General features: G+C 39.9%; 1 protein-coding gene across 4 annotated transcripts in view; it reads left to right on the top strand.

Moving 5' to 3' along the window:
- Positions 1-19,323, top strand: part of PTPRR (protein tyrosine phosphatase receptor type R) — a 241,843-nt gene that overhangs the window by 136,471 nt on the left and 86,049 nt on the right. For 2 of the 4 annotated variants that reach the window (XM_059186321.1, XM_059186322.1), the window contains 2 exons: positions 3,034-3,144; positions 13,125-13,387. In XM_059186321.1, the coding sequence (XP_059042304.1) occupies positions 3,034-3,144; positions 13,125-13,387 (374 nt within the window). The other 2 variants (XM_059186323.1, XM_059186324.1) reach the window with 2 other exon arrangements.

The following is a 19,323-nucleotide window of genomic DNA, read 5'->3' as shown; positions in this document are numbered from 1 at the left end:
TTTTTTAGATCTCTATACAAATGTAGTAGGGCTCAGCAGTAATGGCATGACTCAGAAGGAAATCTATTTACCAAGAAGGTGCAGTGACTAAGTTCTAGGAGTTCAAAACATGTGCTTTTCTAACTGGGAGTGGGGGAGTGGGGGTAGGAGGTTAATTCTTCCCCCAGCTCCACTTTGGTTAAAAGAGAAAACAAAACAGATTTGTCTTAAGCAGAAAGGAACATGTTGATGTTCTAGGAGGTGCCGAACTATAGCAGAAAAAAGAAAAAGAAATGAAGCAAATAAGGTTAGGAACACAAAATCTCTTTCCACCCACCTAACCACCCCTTTTTATCCAAATTTTACATGAACTAAAGCTCCGATCCTCATACTTGAATTTGACAAGTTTAGGCTGCCTACTTGAAGGCTTAACTAGTTTGCTTTTATAGCAAGGAAGAGATGTCATTTAGTTGCTTGTAACAAACTCATTTCCATGTTTATACCTGATTTCTGCAAGAGTTTTCTTTTGTACTAGTTTTCAGCTATAAACATAGCTGGAAACTATATTTATTCTATAATAATTAAACTATATATATATTTATTGCATTAAATATGATCTAGCTGAGGTCAAAGAGTAAGAAACAAGTCACTATTTGAATCCAAGACTTCCTTTCCAGAAGGATATTGGTTTCGTCTTTTTTTTTTTTTTTTTAAAGATTTTATTTATTCATTTGAGACAGAGAGATACAGAGAGAGAGTATGAGCAGGGGTAGAGGCAGAGGGAAAAGAAGCAGACTCTTACTGCGCTGGGAGCCCAATGAAGGGCTTGATCGCAGGACCCTCAGATCATGACCTGAGCCGAAGGCAGCCGCGTAACCATCTGAGCCACCCAGGCACCCCAGATACTTGGTCTCTATTCATTTCATCAGGCGAGTATTTTCAGATTCTCCCTCAACTTACCACTTACATGTTTTTAAAAGATATACAAATCGGGGTGCCTGAGTGACTCAATTGGTTAAGTGTCTGCCTTTAGCTCAGGTCATGATCCCAGGATCCTGGGATTGAGCCCCACGTTGGGCTCCCTGCTCAACTTGTAGCCTGCTTCTCCTTCTCTCTCCCACCTCCATCCCCCCTCATCATACTTGCTTTATCTCTATCTCTCTCTCTCACTTTCTCTCTCTCTTAAATAATAAAATCTTTTTTAAAAAAGATATACAGAAGATATACAAATCATTTATTATATCTATGAATTTGTGTCTTAGAAAGTTGGCAAGATGTTATGGTGAGCATATCCGTGTTTTATAAACAAAGGATGTTAGCAAAGGATGTTACACTAGTAAGTATAAAACTAAGACATTCATTCAACTCCTTTAAGTCATTTTTATAATCACAATTGAACTCTAAGATCCTTTCTGTTCTGTGTTGCTCAAGTCCCCAGCAACACTCACTTGAGTTCCAGGATAAAAGTTTTCATAAAGTAGTTTTTTTAAGGCAAATATTCTTTTTGTCTAATTTACAAATATTGAATATATTTTATTTTTTTAAAAGTCTTGAAAAAGAATTAACAATCACTTCAAAGTTCAGATACCTTCTAGGTCACTTTTTGTTCAAGGCGCCTTTTTTTTTTCTTTTTTTTTTTTTTTTTTTTTTTTTTTGAGACCTATTGATTTCTCATGATCCTGTGAGTTGACAAGGATTGGCTAGGTTGAAGTCACCCCAGTAGTCACATTAAACTGGGCATTCATCAGCCACTGGTGTGCCCAAGAGAATCTCATTCCCTACCACCTCCCTCCGCGTGGCTTTTCATCATTTAATATCCTGTTGCTCAAATCTTTCTTAACTGATGGAGACAAGATCCAAGGACAGACAACTATTCTCACTAAAGGGAATAAAAGGCATATTTAACAAATGGAATTTTATTTTAGAGATTTTTTTTTGTTTGTTTACTCATTTGAGAGAGATACAGAGACAGAGCACAAGCAGGGGGAGAGGCAGAGGGAGAAGGAGAAAAAGACTCCCTGCTGAGCTGGGATCCAGACATGGGGCTTGATCCCAGGACCTGGGGATCATGACCTGAGCCAAAGGCAGATGCTCAACCACCTGAGCCACCCAGGCGCCCAACAAAATGGAATTTTAGAGGCACAGAAGCATTTGACTTTTATTTAGCTTTTATGTTTACCCTAACCATAGACCATTTGATTGCAAGCTAGAGTTTCCTTAACTATAAACCTATAAATTTCACTGAATTATAAAATTTAATTGCACTCTAAGATGTGATACTAGGAGGTATAAAACTAAGACATTCGTTCACATTTTATTCAACTTCCTCTCCTTGTTTCACCCACTAACTGGCAAGCCAAAATAATTTAAAAAGCATAAATAAAACTATTTATTTTACCTTTTATTACCAAATAGTTCTGGACTTTCTGATGGTCTCTGTTGCTTTAAATAAAATATAATATCCTAATAATTGGTATGGTCGAGGTGAAACGATCAGATTTTGACAAAGTGGACTGCATTTAAAGGGGAAAAAAAAAGATTTGATGAAAGAGAAAAAAAAAGAAGGAAATGATGCAGATATTATTGCTCTGTTTATAAAAACATCATGAGATTTTGTCTGTACCTGTTTCACTTTTGTTTAAAAGTCAAGAGCTGCACGTAAGCAGGGTGTCGGTGCTGTGGGAGGGGACTTAACACAGAGTAAAGAAAGCTTCCGAAACAATTTCTTCAACACAGAAGAGAACAGAACTCTTTCACTTTATGAACCAGGTAATTTCTGAGAGAGACTGGTGGAGGGATGTTTACGAAGTTCAGGACCCAATTTGCCATGTCAGGCATGCTTGCTCCTGGACAGGAGATAAAATCATCTCTTAGTGTATACGGACGGCAGTCCTTGTCTTAGATCAGGTTGAGAAGCAGCTCTCGTTGCGGGGGAGGTAGGTGTGTTCTACTCCACTGAATGGAATCAAGCTAAAAATATGTTTAGTGTCTGATAAGAACGCCATTCTCCTCAAACTCACCTTTAACGTCGGACTTTCTGTTTTGCTTTTAAAGAAAAATGTTTTACAAGGGCAGCACGAAGCGGACAAAATCTGGAGCAAAGAAGGATTTTATGCTGTTGTCATTTTTCTCAGCATCTTTGTTATTATAGTAACGTGTTTGATGGTAAGTGGGCTTCTTTCTGTATTTTATCCCTTACCGAGCCACTGCTTAGTATTATTGGCTACACTGCCATTCAAAGGAATGTTGAAAAGCCTGGGAACAGAAGCTAAGCTACTATCCTGGTAGACTGGGGGTGTTTCTCTGACAGCAGAGTGATAGGAAAGGAAAACCTATGGAATTATGGATTCTGACCTGCAGAATAAGGTTGTAATTGCAGTGGGGCCTTTGGTAACTTGATCAACCTGGGATGAAGCTTTAGAAAGTGATTTACCCAGATCCCTAGAGCTCAAAGTCAATAAAGTCTCATGGGCACACTTTGGGCTTACTTTATTTTTTCTTTCATATCATCTTGATGGAACTCAGGAAAAATTTGAAAAAGAAACATGTCTTAGGGGCAAGTTTATATCTTCAGTAGTGGTTGATTTCCGTATTTTTAAAAGACCTGGATTGCATTTTATGAAATTCTATGCACTAAAATGAGATGATTATAGGCTCAAAAACCACATAATTCACTGTGAACTAAATTTTTAGGTAAATGAATACAAAAAGTATAAAAGTGTACATTGCAAATAGCTCTATAAAGTACAAATTACAAATGTGTAGCCTTTAAAAGTACTTTTCTAATTTAAAAAAAAAAAAAAGGGGAACCCAGAATAAACCCACTACACTAGAAAGTGCTCTTTGGTATTGAATGAGTTAAGAGATACTTTTCAAATACATTGGTAAGATTTTCCTATTCTTTTGAAAATTCTGTGTTGTAATTTAAAATATTTGAAGTTTACAAATGGGTTTTAATGTTTTTTCCTTTGTGCTGCATTCTTTTTAATTGTGTACATTTTCAAACATATTCCTTCTTAGTTTTTAAATGTTCCCCCAAAGACAACAAATTATTTACTCTTTCCACAACCAACAGTGTTGCTAAGTGTCTTATGGTTTTTGTTCGCTTATGCTTCCCCTGCTAGGAAGGGGTTTATGTTAGAAAGATCAGGGCTTACTTGGGAAAGACAGGGGCTGTGTAAGTCTAAAGTTGAAGGATATAAAACAATTAAGGCCTTCAATAGGATGACGATGGGTGTATTTCCTCGAGTCTGAATGTAGGAAGTAGTAAGGACATCCTCAAGCTTCCATCATCACGAATCCAGAGGCATCTGTCTCTTATGGGAAGAGTTGTAGAAAGAAGATTTCTAGAAATTGTGACACAATAAACATAAGAAAATTTAAGAATTGAGTAAGAAAATCAGTTTTTGTGTATTAAATGGTGGATATTAGGGAAAAAAATTAAGTAGACAAAGTTGGAGGTTTTAGGGAAACTGTGGCAGAGACCACTGGACATTTTTTAGTTTCTTAGAAGGTATGGTTTTTTTTTTTTATATATATACTTAATTGCACTTTAAAATACATGGGTCTTCTTTTCCTTAAAACAGGAAACCTTGAGTGCTGTTTTTCTCTCTTGTCAGGCACATTTATGGTGTTTTTCTGCTTCACAGATGAAAAGATGAGAGGAAAAGGAGAATAGAAAGGGGTAAAGGGTGCTAAAAGTAGAGATTGTTCAGGCAGGAAAGGGGTGAGATTGAGCAGAGCAAAGGCAAGGAGGGAAGTGGCAAAGCAGAGTTTGATTTTACCTTGTAGGACACGATCCAAGTTCTGCATCTCTAGCTCAAGGAGCCTTCTTGTCTCCACCCTGACTGGCTAAACCTGCAGGACATATATTGGTCTCCTGAGGCAAAAGGAGCTGTCCTGGCCACACTCTCAACCACTCAAGACCAGAGAACAGCTCTTCTTTTCCCAGTGTGAATGGGAACAGTGCAGAGTACCAAAGTAAAAGTCAGAAACCTAGATAAGTCTGCCCCAATGTTACTGAAACAAATCGAGAAAGGAATGTTTCAAAAGTATAGGTGATCGCAAGTGGATCCATCCACTTGTTCAGTCCACAAATTCCTGCAGGGGACCCCCTGTGGACCTGTGGTTGGTGCTGTGGCCAAGAAGAGCACAAGACAGGGGGGGTCCCTCTTCTTGTGGGGCCTAAACTCCAGAGGCAGACACAGACAATAATTAAGTTAGGTTTTTTTTTTTTTTTTTTAAATCAAATAGCAGACATATGTGTGATTCCAAGTATTTGGCCTTCTGGAAAAGGCAAAACCACAGAGACAGTGAAGAGATCACTGGTTGCCAAAGGTCGCGGGGGAGGGGATAAATTGTGGAGAGCCACAGAGTTTCAGGGCAGTGAAACTATTCTGTGTGACACTGTAGTGATGGCTACATGACATCATGGATTTGTTAAAACCCGTAGAATGTGTAACCCAATGAGCAAGCCCTACTGTAGACTATGGACTTTAGTTAATTGTAACGTATCAATACTGACTCATCAGTTGTGACATGTGTAATCACACTCGTGCAAAACGTTAATAGGGCAAATTGTCTGGGGAAGTAGCAGAATGCGGCTACATGAGGACTCTGTACTCTCTGCTGTTTTCTATAAACTTAAAACCGCTCTTAAAAAACAAAGTCTAGTCATTTCTTTTTAAAATCAAATATTATTCAGTGCCATGAAGAGATACCAGAATATGAGTGGAAACAGAGCACTTTGAGACTCCTGAGACACGTGAAAATGTGGGGAGGGGGCCTCGCAGGCAGAGGACACGGGGGTGTGGGGCCGCTGGCGTGGGAGGACGCTAGTCTCTCCAGGTTCGGCAAGAAGGGTGCAGGCTGAAAGTTGTAAAGCAAAGTCTTGGTGTGATTTGACATGTATGTTTACAAGAGCAGGTATTCTGCTGGTGAAGAGTGGTTGGAGACAGAGCACCAGGTGAAGTGTGGAAGCAGGAGGACTCTTCTGGAAGCCACTGTGTTAGCCTAATGACAAAGATGATAATTGTCCAGAGTAGGGATGGTGGTGGACATGGAGAGATGGTCCTGATGGTGGTGGAGATAGAGAGAAGTGAACGGTTGGGACTTTTTTGCAAATAGAAACTGCAGGACTTGCTGTGTACTGATTCTCAGGGAGAAGGAAAGAAAGAAATTAAGGTTGATTCCTCATTTATTTGGCTGAGTACCTGGGTGGTGGAGCTCCCATTTTCGGGGAGAGGAATAAGTTGGAGGTGGGGGTCGTGAGAGAAGCAACACTTTTGATTTGGGTTCCATTTGCTGTTGAATAAATGAAAGAAATAAAATGATATCTTGCAAACACAACCTTAAATTCTTTTTAAAGATTTTATTTTATTTATTTGAGGTGGGCAGGAGTAGAGGGAGAGGGATAAGCAGATTTGGCCCTGAGTATGGGGCCCGACCTGGTGCTTGATCCCATGACCCGAAGATCACAACCCGAGCCAAAATCAAGAGTCAGATGCTTAACTGACAGAGCCACCCAGTGCCCCACAATCTTAAATTTTATTGAGAAAAGGTCACTTTAAGAAGTAACAGAGAAACCAGCATTATATAGGAAGGAATTAATAATGATAGAAAAATGCTACCTAGACCGGATTAAGATGAAGTTAAGTTTATCTGTTGTAGCTACAGCACTGACAAGTCAACATTTGACAAGGGACTTTTCAAATGTGATTCTCCAAAAAAAGTTTACCTGTGTAAATGGTCAAGTGTTTTTGATAATGACCTTGATTTAAAGTAAGTCTTTTAACTTGGCTCTCTCAGTAATAGTTACACCATCATTTTTAAACACAGAATATTCCAATTCTGTTTCCCATAATTTTCTTGATTCCATGGCAAAGGAGAAGATACAGCACAGAATTTTCCCTCTGGCAGTAATTATATTTATGATAGATCAAATACCATTATTTGCATCCAGCCTTCCTACATACCAGAGAAACGAAAAGCATATGGTTTTTCATGTTTTAAGATGAAATTTTATAGGTAAATTGTTGTAATGGTGGATTACGTGTGCTATGTAACAATAACATAAGGCTTGGCAAAATTTTTGAAATGTGGCATATTGTTTACTTTCCTTTAAAAAAAAAAAAAAGTATGTTGCCAGGCATAAAATTAGACATGCATGACATTTTCAAATGTGTGACTTATTTAGCATCTCTCAAATGTGGATCTAGAGTGGGTGGAGCAACAAATAGACAAATATGATTTTCCAAGAAAAAAATGTGTGGACTGTTTCCAATCCATTCAGTCTGTTTTAGGTGGAGGAAATTTATTACTGAGAAGAAATCGTTATTAAACTTCAATCAACAAAGGAAAGGACATCATTCATCATTGAAATTAAACCTTCCAGTGTACTTAGAGGTTTATTAAGAAGTGCAAAGGCATTTATGAGATGTAGGTAGAGATATCTATAGCCCAGATTGCTTCCAGAAAGCAATTTTTGAAAATACAGGAACACAGTTATTTGGATCAACAAAGTTCTGGGGCCAGAACATGTTGGGGCCATGGAGCCCTCCATCAAATATGACATGCATAGAGTCTTTCTACTCATGGTCTTGGTAACGGAGGCAGGAAATCCTATGTCAGAACACCTGCTACACCCGAGTACCAGCCAGTGAGAATATGTCAGAGGTGAACATAAACAGTCACACTCTTCTAATTTGTTCTATAAAACCCCTAGGGATTGGAGGAAATGGAAATAGAGTCCCAATGGAATGAATTGTTTACAGAACTATCTTCCAGAGTAGGTGTATGTCTTGAACTAATTTTTTATACTAATAAAACCACTTAGCTTAGAATATAATCCCCTAATAATAATAAAAATAGTAACAGTTGTAAGATTTAGTGTCTTCCCTTTATTGCACACTTACCAGTAGGAAGCTGGTACTACATTTATTGCCTGGTGCTAAATCTTTAATGTATTTTCTAAACCACTTTTTGAGATATGATTGCCATGTAAAAAGCTGTACAGGTTTAATGGATGCAACCTGGCGAGTTTGGAGATCAGTGTACACTCAGGAATTGTCACTATGATCTACGTCATTGATACACCCGTCACCTCCAAAAGTGTCCTCCTGCTCTCTTCATTTCTTTCTTCCTATTATCTTGTATTATGCTAAAAACACTTAACATATGATCTACCCTCTTAGCAAAGTATTTTATGTATACAGAGCAGGATGATTAACTATAGGATCTATGCTTTAATACTTAATGTATTTTAGTTTCCTAATTTTACTGATGAGGAGACCAAGATTCTGAGAGGATAAGTGACTTGACCAAGAACATACAGTGGGGCGGGGGTTCAGGAGATGGGGGTTGGGCGGAGTGGGAGAAGAAGGGTTGAAATTCAAACCCAGAACTATCCTGGGTTAAAAGTCTGGGCTCCTTACCATGATCTATTGTATAAAGGAATCAAACTGGTTTCTTGAAGTCCTCACACTCTGTCTTGTGAACATCTGCTTCTGGTCACGAAAGGAAAGATGATGAAGATACCTATGTTATCTTTTACTGGGTGTAATTTTTCCACATATCTCTTCTGGAAGCCTGTGAATTCCCAGAAGTTAGGGTTCTGTGCTGTCTTTGCACCTGCAATGTTGCTTCCAGAATGTGGTAGCGACTGACTCACGTCTACTCAACTGAAAGAAATGAAAGAATGAACTCTTCCAGAACTGACTGTAAAATACTGTAAAGAAAATACTATGGGCTTTTAGTTGATGGCTTTATTTTTAAATTGGAACATATTTTAACCCAAACATCTTTTGTGTTACCTACTTAAGAGATTTTTTTTTAATTATTGAAATATACCTGCCATATAACATTGTAGAAGTTTAAGTCGTACACTTATGACATTTGGGGGTTTTTTTTGTTTGTCTTTTTGTTTTGTTTTGTTTCCTTGTTTGTTTGTTGTTGTTGTTTGAGATTTTTAAGTGAAAATTATAAGCAGCACAAGAGCTTTATTGAATTTTTTTGTAGCTTTCCTCTCATTTCTGTGTTCCTCTGGCTCTCTTCTCCCTGCTACTATTTTTTTATCTCTTGGTATAGTTTGACTTTTACAGCCCCTCTCTTGCTCAGTATTTCGGTTTTCTTTCCCTAAAGACCAAATGACTTTATTGCATCCTGAGATTTAAACAAGCTCTTAAAGTAAAACCAAAACTACTGATTTGCCCTTGTTATCATAAGCTTCTAGGTTGAACTTTGCCACACAGTGCATTCACAAAGATAAATAGGTCTGTGCTATATTCCAGACCATGATCTGCACAGAGAAGAACCTCTGACACACTTTTCCAGAGGCTTTGGGAAAGGAGTTGGGAAGAAGCATGTGGGGATTTAGAAGAAACGGTAGAGTTAAATGATCACAAGCATTAAATCAAGAAACTTGGATTCTAGACTTTCTTTCTAACCTTCTAGAAGTCATTCGAGTGTTCTGAGTCTAAATGTGAAATGAGATTATAGCAGATGATTTTTAAGAGCCCTTATCCCAGTTTCTCAGCAGCGGCTCTATTGATGTCTGGGGCTGGGTGATTCTGCTGGGGGGAGAGGGTCTGTCCTGGGCACTGGAGGGTATCTGGTGGCATCTCTAGCCTCTGCCCACTAGATGCCAATAGCGCCTCCCCATACAGCCCAGTATGACTACCAAACACAACTCCGGACATTGCCGAATGCCTCCGAATGCCTCCGAAGGGCTAAAGCCCAGCTGGTTGAGATTGACTCCCCGAAACTTAACTCCATAATGACCGTCCCATTGCCTGTCACAGTGTCTTCAATTCTTTACACATTTCGCCAGACGGCCCAGTCTCCCTCTCGAGGATTTTTGAAGTGTCTTGTAGGCATTATACAGTTCTGCTTTTCCCTGATTAAAGATGTATATCAGTTTGTACACATAGTTTGTACACATACGTAGATTAGAAAGTTGACCTATCACCAGAGATGAAGTGAAGGGTTGACTGTAAACTATGTGACAAAGGTCCTTCATCAGGAACAGAAGCCCGAGCAGTAAAGGACTCTGGACTAGAGCGTGTTCCACACCAATAAAACCGTAGAAGTGACCTGTCAAGAGCTCTCGGGAAGGCTAGTATTTCCTTGGCTTTTTCATTTTCATTTCTGAAATATGCTTCTCCAAATCCCAAATGTAAACAGGCAGGCACATGTTCCAATGTACCTATTATATTTAGATGTGAAGAACTTAGAATATATAACATATGCAGTATCTTTTATTAAAGATATTTTTGTAAAGGTACAGATGTATTTGTTTCTCTTCTCATTCAGGAAAATGAGTGACTTGAAATTAAGAAATAAGCTAGGGGCGCCTGGCTGGCTCAGGCGGAAGAGCATGATCTTGAGGTCGTAAGTTCAAGCACCACGTTGGGTGTAGAGATTACTTAAATAAACAAATATTTTCATAAATAGTAATAAATAAAAAATAATAAGCAGCTCTCCCACCTTAAATTCTGGTGTTTCATCTTTTAGTAATTACGTTTTTAATTTAGTAGATGTGTGTTATCTGATGGGTACTGTTCTAGGGTGGGTTTTGTTTGTGCAGACTGGTGACCAGTTGCCTTTTAAGAGATATAGAAAAGGAAGAGAAGCAGTAAATTAAAAACCTCCAAATCCTTAGGGCATGATGCACAGGGTAAGGATATTTATCTTCAATATGTTCTATCCTACAGTTGTAAAAGTCTGATTTGAGTAAAAAGACTTGTCACTTAATATTAGATGTCTTTATTTTTTCCTTACGCAGTAATATTTCTCATAGGAAAGTTGAGTACCCATTGCTTGCAACAATTTAAGAATTCGCTTTACCCTACCTTTGTCAATGAACACCACCAGTGTAAAAGTTTCCAGGTAATGAGGAAGTGAACTGATAAAAGACAATAAGGATTCCTTTTCATCTCCTGCAGTTCAACTCATAAGATGCATCTCTAGTTCTATTCCCATGTGCACAGTCCCTTTCCTTTAAGAGACCTTTCAACCCACAAAAGATAGATTTGGTGGTGTTGAACCCCAGTGATGAGAACCACATCTGCAGCAGATGTGATTTCAGAGTCCGTCTTTAAGAATCATGCATGGCAAAGAAAACACCAGAGGTATCATAAAGTCCAGATGTAAGGCAGTGGAAAGTGCATGGGTCTGCCAGTCAGAACTGCCTTAGGGCTTGGGTCTGTCCCTGCTGACTGTGGGCTTTGGGGAAGCTGTATTATTCAGCCAGACTACAATTTCTTAAATGTATAATTAGGTCAGAAGGACCTTTAGTGACCATTCAAACTCTGATTCCCTCCGTATCCCTAATTTATAAGTCACTTAGTACAATCGCTCCTATTTCTTCTCTCTCTGCTCAAGCTTCCCTCTTGCTACTATAACCTGAGACATAATTAAATTTCATTTCACCCTCTTTACATAATTCCAAAGCTCCCTCTTCGATCACAATTTGTAGTTATTCAGTTCTTAACTTTGAGTCCTCTTTCTTGTGACTTGGAGTACATTTTTTTTTTTTTTCAGGAAACGTACACAGGTAGCATATTTCCTGAGACCTTATGCATTTGGAATGTTCTTTCTGTTGGTTTCATTCATGTGAACTTCAGTTTATCGAGGTGTGGAATTCATGGCATTTTTTGCAATACGCATTTTTTTCGCTCAGTCACAAAAACTGCTCTGTTTTCTCCTCACATTTATTCTTCTTTCAAAGGACATACTTTTTAACTGAGAACTTTTTTTTTTCCTAAAGATTTTTATTTATTTATTTGTCAGAGAGACCCCAAGCAGGGGAAGCAGGAGGCAGAGCAAGGAGCCTAATGTAGGACTCGATCCCAGCACCATGAGATCATGCCTTAACTGAGAATTTTTTTCATTCCATATCCCTAATTCCATAAGTACAAGGTGCAGTTTGTTTTGTTCAGAGCAGAATACTCTGGACCTCTCACAATACGTGACATTAGGTGGGCACTGAAAAATAGTTCTGAATGACTCCCTTCTCTCTCGTTTAATGGTTTATCGTTTATAGTGGCTTCTCTCAGACAGTTTGGTCCACCGAGCATCCCAGCAGAGTCAGTCTGATACCTTTAAAAGTTTAAAAATGACAATCCTACCATTTCTCAATTGAATTAGCCATTCCAGAAAGGACTCTGAGAATGGAGGAAGTGATATGTTTGCTTTTTCCTACATGCATTAAAAATTAAAAAGGAGAGGGACGCCTGGGTGGCTCAAGTCAGTTAAGTGTCTGCCTTCAGCTCAGGTCATGTTCTTGAGATCCTGGGATCAGGCCCAGCGTCTGGTTCCCTGCTCAGCAGGGAGTCTGTTTCCTCTGCCCCCCGCCCCCACTCTCTCTTAAATAAATAAATAATCTTTTTTAAAATTAAAAGGGGGAAAAGGTAAGAAACGAAATTGTGGTTTCCCAAATTATTCTTTGGTAGGTGCTCAGAATTTAATTTTTTTAAGAAGTTACCAGGTATTCAAGTTAATACATGACTAGTGTGGATATTTACCAACGTAAGAAATTACAATTTAGAGCATGACTGTTTTTGCATTAATATTTTACAAGAATTTCTTCTCACCTGTTGTACTGGGTGCAGATCTCTGTTTCTATAAATGTCATAAGCCTATATTTCATGACTATCCCTTTGATCAGCCTTCCCTTCCAGTCATTTTGCGTAAAAACTTGCATGTGATCAAACTGACATCTGGCACTTTCATAAAATTAGCCAAATTTTCTTTTGAATGTAATTTGAGGAATAGATTCATGGACACATTTAGTTAATAGCTAGAAAGACCAACACAACTGAGAAATCATTCTAAAATGCTTTGGTTGGCAGGGCACCTGGGTGGCTCAGTTGGTTAAGTGACTGCCTTCGGTTCAGGTCATGATCCTGGAGTCCCGGGATCGAGTCCCACATCGGGCTTGCTGCTCAGCAGAAGTCTGCTTCTCCCACTGACTTCCTCTTCTCTCATGCTCTCTCTCTTTAAAAAAAAAATAAAAAAATAAAATAAAATGCTTTGGTTGGGTGTATGATCGTTAAACCTCCATTTTAGTTGGTCTTCTGGGTTAGGGTGAGAAGGTTGTATGTTGTTGTTCAGTGTGAAAAAGCAAGCCTTTATATCTCCTTCTGTAGATTCTTTACAGATTAAAAGAAAAATTTCAGCTCTCCTTGCGACACGATAAGGAGAAAAACCAGGAGATCCACCTGTCACCCCTTGCGTTACAACCAGCGCAGTCTGAGGCAAAGACAGTCAACAGCATGGTCCAGCCCGAGCAAGGCCCCAAGGTGCTGAGTGTGGTTGTGGACCCGCAAAGCCGATACTCTCCTGAGATCAAGGCTACCACCTCTGTCTGCCCTTCTCCTTTCAAAATGAAGCCCATCGGACTTCAGGAGAGGTAAGAGCTTTTCTGTAATCCTCTACAGGTTGCTTTTTTTTTTTTTTTTTTTTTTAAGGATATTCACCAATTAAAAATGATAGAGGCAAAGATAATTGGCATATTGGGTGAAATTGCTCACCACCAAATGGACAGCAGGAGGAAGTTGTCTTTCTTGTCCCACCAGAGAATCTAGCTGTGTTACAATAATCTTCTAGTTATATCAGATTCTGTCTAGCTCGTGTAGTCCCAAGCCACATTCATCTTAACTCCAGGACAATTTCTGTAATCATTTATTGAGTACATTTTGAGGGCTGCTGATATGATACTATCTTCTTTAATCGTCCTCAAAACTCTGGTAGATAGAAAGACTAGGAATAAACTCAGGGTATTTCCTGACAAAGTCCATATTGTTTGGGGTAAGTTAGGAGCCATCAATGTCACAAATCAATTTTTTTTTAAAGTTTGCCTCCTATTTCCTTTAAGGAAATGAATAGTAAATACCTCGAGATCCATGACTTTGTTTTTATTGTCTTTGTGATATAGTTATACTAACATTCTCATTTAAAGCAAAGCCAGCCTGGAGTGTCTGGGTGGCTCAGTCAGTTGAGCATCTGACTCTTGAATTCAGCTCAGGTCATGATCTTAGGATCCTGGGATTGAGCCCTGTGTTGGGGTCTGGCCTCAGCAACAAGTCTGCTTGAGGATTCTCTCTCTCCTCCTCCCACTCCCCCAACTCATGCTCTCACTCTCTAAATTAAGTAAATAAATCTTTTAAAAAAATTTAAAATTAAATAAATAAAGCAAAACCAACATTTGAAAACCAGGATATGCAAGACACATAAAAGAGGTGCTAATTCTTTACTTCCCCAAAATATTAAGTAAATCTTCCCCAGACGTTTCTTAAAATAAGAAGCTTCCTGTTTATATTTAAAATATGATTGATATTATATCCAGCGTTGCATGCCACGGTAGTGGGGGAAGTGAAAGGCTCTTGAGGTACATTCCCAGGTTCATTCTCCCCTTATTTTCCTGTATCTTCATTTTGTATCACTGTTCTTTTGGTGCCTTGGGTTTTCAGGTCACATCTCTAAATTTTTATTATATTTCCTATAACACACATGCACGCACACATACACACACACACACATGCACGCCACATTCCTTCAGAAAATATAAGTTCAGAAGACCACGGTGCGCATTGAAATTTTTAGTAAGTATTGTCAAAAAATAGTGAATGAAGTAAAAAGAAAGATATTGTTGCAGTGATCTCCAAAGTCCAAGTCCCATAAAGGGAGAACATTTTGACTCCGTAAAAGAAGAAAAATGGAGAGCAATCCAATTTTCTTCCTCCTCCTCCCAAATACTGGTTGGTTTCTGAATGGATCCATGTGAGTCTCCAGGTACTATTTTCTTAGCTGGGTACAGCCACATTACTGTTTGGGCTGTAGAAGAGATGGAACTTTCTCCCTGAGGCTAAGCAGGGGTCAGGAGAACTGGGATCCAGACACACCTTTGCCGTTGCTGAATTGAGTGGCTTCATGTGAGTCATTCTATCTGAGCCTCACTTTCCTCATCTGTGATATGAAGGGGTTAAACTTGACTCCTTTGCTTCTTCAGGCTCTTTTGCTTTTGTCACCCAAATTAGTTTTACACACTGATGTTTGCTTCAAAGAAAACCTCAAAGCAGGTGTCTGGGCATTGGTGGTGTACCGAGGGCAGGGTGTTTGAAGAGATCAGCTCAGATGAAAGCGATAAGGTGGTCATTTTCTTTTTTTTTCTTTTTTTTTTTTTAAAGATTTTATTTATTTATTTGAGAAGAGAGAGACAGTGAGAGAGAACATGAGTGAGGAGAAGGTCAGAGAGAGAAGCAGACTCCCCATGGAGCTGGGAGCCCGATGCGGGACTCGATCCCGGAAATCCGGGATCATGACCTGAGCCAAGGGCAGTCGATTAACCAACTGAGCCACCCAGGCGTCCTAAGGTGGTCATTTTCTTTCTTTCTTTTTTTTTTTTTTTTAAAGATTTTATTTATTTATTTGACAGAGAGAGATCACAAGTAGGCAGAGAGGCAGACAGAGAGAGGGGGGGAAAGCAGGCTCCCTGCCGAGCAGAGAGCCCGATGCAGGGCTCGATCCCAGGACCCTGGGACCATGACCTGAGCCGAAGGCAGAGGCTTTAACCCACTGAGCCACCCAGGCGCCCCAAGGTGGTCATTTTCTATAGATGATTTAAAGATGATAATAAAACTACCTAGAAGTCAGACTAAATTTTATTACCATCAACACCGCCAATTCTAAGGAAGGCCAGTGGTTAAATCCTCTAAGGGGTGGCTATTGCCAGAATCTTGCCTTTTGTAGGCTGCTTCTGGGCACGTTTGAATTTCAAAAGCCTAAGTTCAAGTATCTCCTTATTCATTTCAGTGAAGTGAATGTTTGCGAAGGGAGAGTACGGAGATGGCATCTTACTCATCTTTATGGTCCACACGGGGGACTCCAGCAAAGCCAAGTGTATAATCAGGGTCAGAGAGCCTCCTTGCCATCTGGTCTATAAACTTTGCTGGATCCCCACCCCTCGCCTCCCACTTCCTTCCCATCTCAGAGGAAGAGAAACTGCTCTGTCCACAAAGGCTCCAGGTCATTCCCTCTAAACCCTGATGACTTATCCCATCAGTTTTCCTTCTCTTTTTTTCAACTGTGCCCTCTTTGCTAATGCAGAAATTATAAGAATGGTACCAGGATTAGCATGCTTCCATGTTTCACATAGATGATTTTATTTCCTCTTCTCTGCCTGATCTAAGCCTCTTCCTCTCCTTCCATCAGACTGTACACTCTTCAGATTTATCTTGCTGTAACACTGTTTGCATTCGATGACTCTGCTGTGTCAAAATCCCTGTGTCTATAGGCTTAAGCACAGAGCACCTTGCTGGGCCTCAGAGGGCCTGTACTATTGGTCCCTGATCCTTCTGTTCAAATACGTTTGCCACTACCCCCCAAAACAAACCTTCCATTCCATCCAGTCTGTTCTCCAGGGTTCATGGTCACATCTGCGTCTTTGTTCACCTGGTCCCGATTCTCTCTCCTTCAACTATCTCTAGTCTCCAAATCCCAAACAAAACTTACCTCCTACCGTCGACCGTGATGTGACATTTATCTGTACCCACAGGGATTCTTCACACCTGTGAATTCTCACATGTACCCCTCCCCTAGCAGTGAGTTTCATTAAAGAAGAACTCAAAAAGGGACTAAAACTGGTTTTCATCCTATCTCTTCACCAGCTTGAAAAACCCTCTCGTGTCTCCTATGGTTCTTGTGATCCTGGTACATTGTAAACACTAGAATTTTTGGATTTAATTAATTAATGTGCATTTGATTCTGGAGAGCGCCAATATTTCTGAAGAGCCTCTGTAAGAACAAATAGCTTACGATAAACCACAGAGCTGAGTCTCTGTGCTAATATTACTTCAGACATTCATCAAGTGATTGAACGTATTAATCAAGTCCTTTGTTGTGTAGATTTGCAATGTAGGAAATAGGTCAGTTAGTGAGCAAGGACTGTGAAGGAACTGTCTAGAAAGGGTGTCTCCCTGTGACAGGGCACTCTCACTCGTGAGCTAGGAAATATATGGCATTAATGGAGATTGTCTGTCACAACAGAGGCCCACAAGGATTTTCAGTAGCCAGTGAATAAACATTCTCTAACTTCCCTGAAATTGTACCTTAATATGGTTTATTTGGGTCCATAAATATTGTGCAAATGATAATGTAACACCCAGATGTATGATTTTAAAGGTTTTTTTTTTTTTTAAAGGCTGAACTTGGGAGATTTCTATCAAAGCTAAAAAGATTCTGTTGTAGTGGAGACAATGAAAACATGGGCCTGACCAAGAAAATATTGAGTCTCCTACACCTAAACTAAAAGTTTTGTTTCCTATAATTTCCTCCAGACAAGATGGAACGTTCCAGTTTCTGTCCCCTGCTCTCCGTAATGGAGAAACACTTCAGTGCGCAGAAATTTTGACTTAGAAGATACCTAATAGCTTCTCAACTAATCCCCCTTTGGGACATATAAGAAAAGGAAAGCGTATAGAATAGATACAGCTGAATATCGGGATATAAAGTACACAAAAATACTCTGGAAATTAAAATCTGTATTCATGCAAGACCCATTAATGGAAATGGAACCAACTCCCTCACTTTCTGTCTAGGGAAATTGAGACCCAGAATCTTCCCTTTTTGGTCTCAGGGGAGAACAGCATAGCCTGAGACAAGGAATCTTGCCCATGTGATTTATTGTGAGGGTGCTCTCAGGAGAAGCCTAAAGGAAATAGGGGAGGCAGAGCAGGGGAAAAGAAGCCAAGCAATGAGGTGGTTTCAGCTGATCTCAGCCTGTTCACACCAGGAGCCCTGAAACATGAGTGGCAGCTCATGAACAGTTGTTGCCCCTTGAGGCAAACAGGGTGGGCACCTGTACTCCACGTCAGTCAACCACTGGCTTTAGGCCACCCCAGGGATGGCAGAAGCATAACTTTGTAGGCACATCTGGCCTGGGCTACTCCCATCGGTCAAAGTGATTCTCCAGAGAAGTGGCACCTGTGTGTGCCGTTCACAGCCCTTACTCGCAGCAGTGGGGGAGGGGAGTGGGTGGGACGCAGCCTGGCCAAGGTGATCTAGGTGGGGCACCAACCACATTACTACACTGGCCAAAGGTGATAACACTAGTTAGAGCAAAGCTGAGTTTACACTCCAGGTTTCCTTGATCCTTCCCACAATACTCAGACCAAACAGCCTCCTTCTAATAGATACCAGTCGTTCTAATGGAACCTATGACCCAACACCACCAAACGCCATGACCCACGACTCATTTTTTCAGCCTGACAATATGGGAATCGTAATGTAACCCATAACAAGCAACCATTTAGAAGTTAATCCAAATTTAGTTCCAAGCAACTTCAATCAAAACAACAACTTAGTAATGCTTATGGACCCTTTACATGCATGATCTCATTTAATCCTCACAAGGGATTTATCATCCCCTCTTTAGGGGGAGGAATGGGCACTCAGAGAGTTTAAGTTACTGCCCACATAACATAATAATGAGTGACTGGGCTTGTGAGAGTGACAAATAGAATTTGAGCCCAAGCAATTTGGCTCCAGAGGCTGTAGTCCTAATCAGTACTATACTGGAGTGTGTGTGATGTAGAATATTCCCATATTCTACAGAAAATAAGGAAAATAATAGATTACAAATCAATGTATTTACTAAGTAGATCTATTATGGAGTGTCACACTGATTGCCTTAGCAAATTTCATGCTTGGCTATCAGAATGTTTTGCAGATTCTAAACAAGTAAGATTCTATGTTGTGAGGTGGATTAAAAACAGGTGGAGATCTGTGTCACCGCCAGGCTAGCTCACCGCCCGTCTAGGCCTTTTCACCATCCGGTTGTTCCCAGATGCTGGGTCGATATCCAACATAAATCTTCATATAACCATTATGTTCTACCTCTTCCTAGCAGACACAGTTGATAGAATTTTAAGCTTCCCTTATTTTTGATTACCACACCTTTTTAAAGTACTTTATGGGAATGTCCAGAGTTGGGGAGTCCTTGGAAATAGGCACAAGCCCTTTGCTTACAGGGAACATCAAATTCTTTCCTCTTTATTTGTACGATAGACAATGGTTGCATTTTTATGGAGGTGTGTCAGGGTTCTGAAGGGTTAGGAAAAAAACTTTCAGGTATTCCTTATTAGGGCACCTGGGTGGCTCAGCTGGTTAAGCAGCTGCCTTCGGCTCAGGTCATGGTCCTGGAGTCCCAGGATCAGAGTCCCGCATCGGGCTCCTTCCTCAGTGGGGAGTCTGCTTCTCCCTCTGACCTCTCCCCTCACAGCTCTCTCATTCTCTCTCTCTCTCTCTCAAATAAATAAATAACATCTTTAAGAAAAAAATTTTTTTTTC

The sequence above is a fragment of the Mustela lutreola genome, chromosome 8, assembly GCF_030435805.1.
Source record: "Mustela lutreola isolate mMusLut2 chromosome 8, mMusLut2.pri, whole genome shotgun sequence".
NCBI lineage: Eukaryota > Metazoa > Chordata > Mammalia > Carnivora > Mustelidae > Mustela > Mustela lutreola.
The sequence above is the reverse complement of the archived record's forward strand: the minus strand, read 5'-3'. Positions and strand labels throughout refer to the sequence as shown.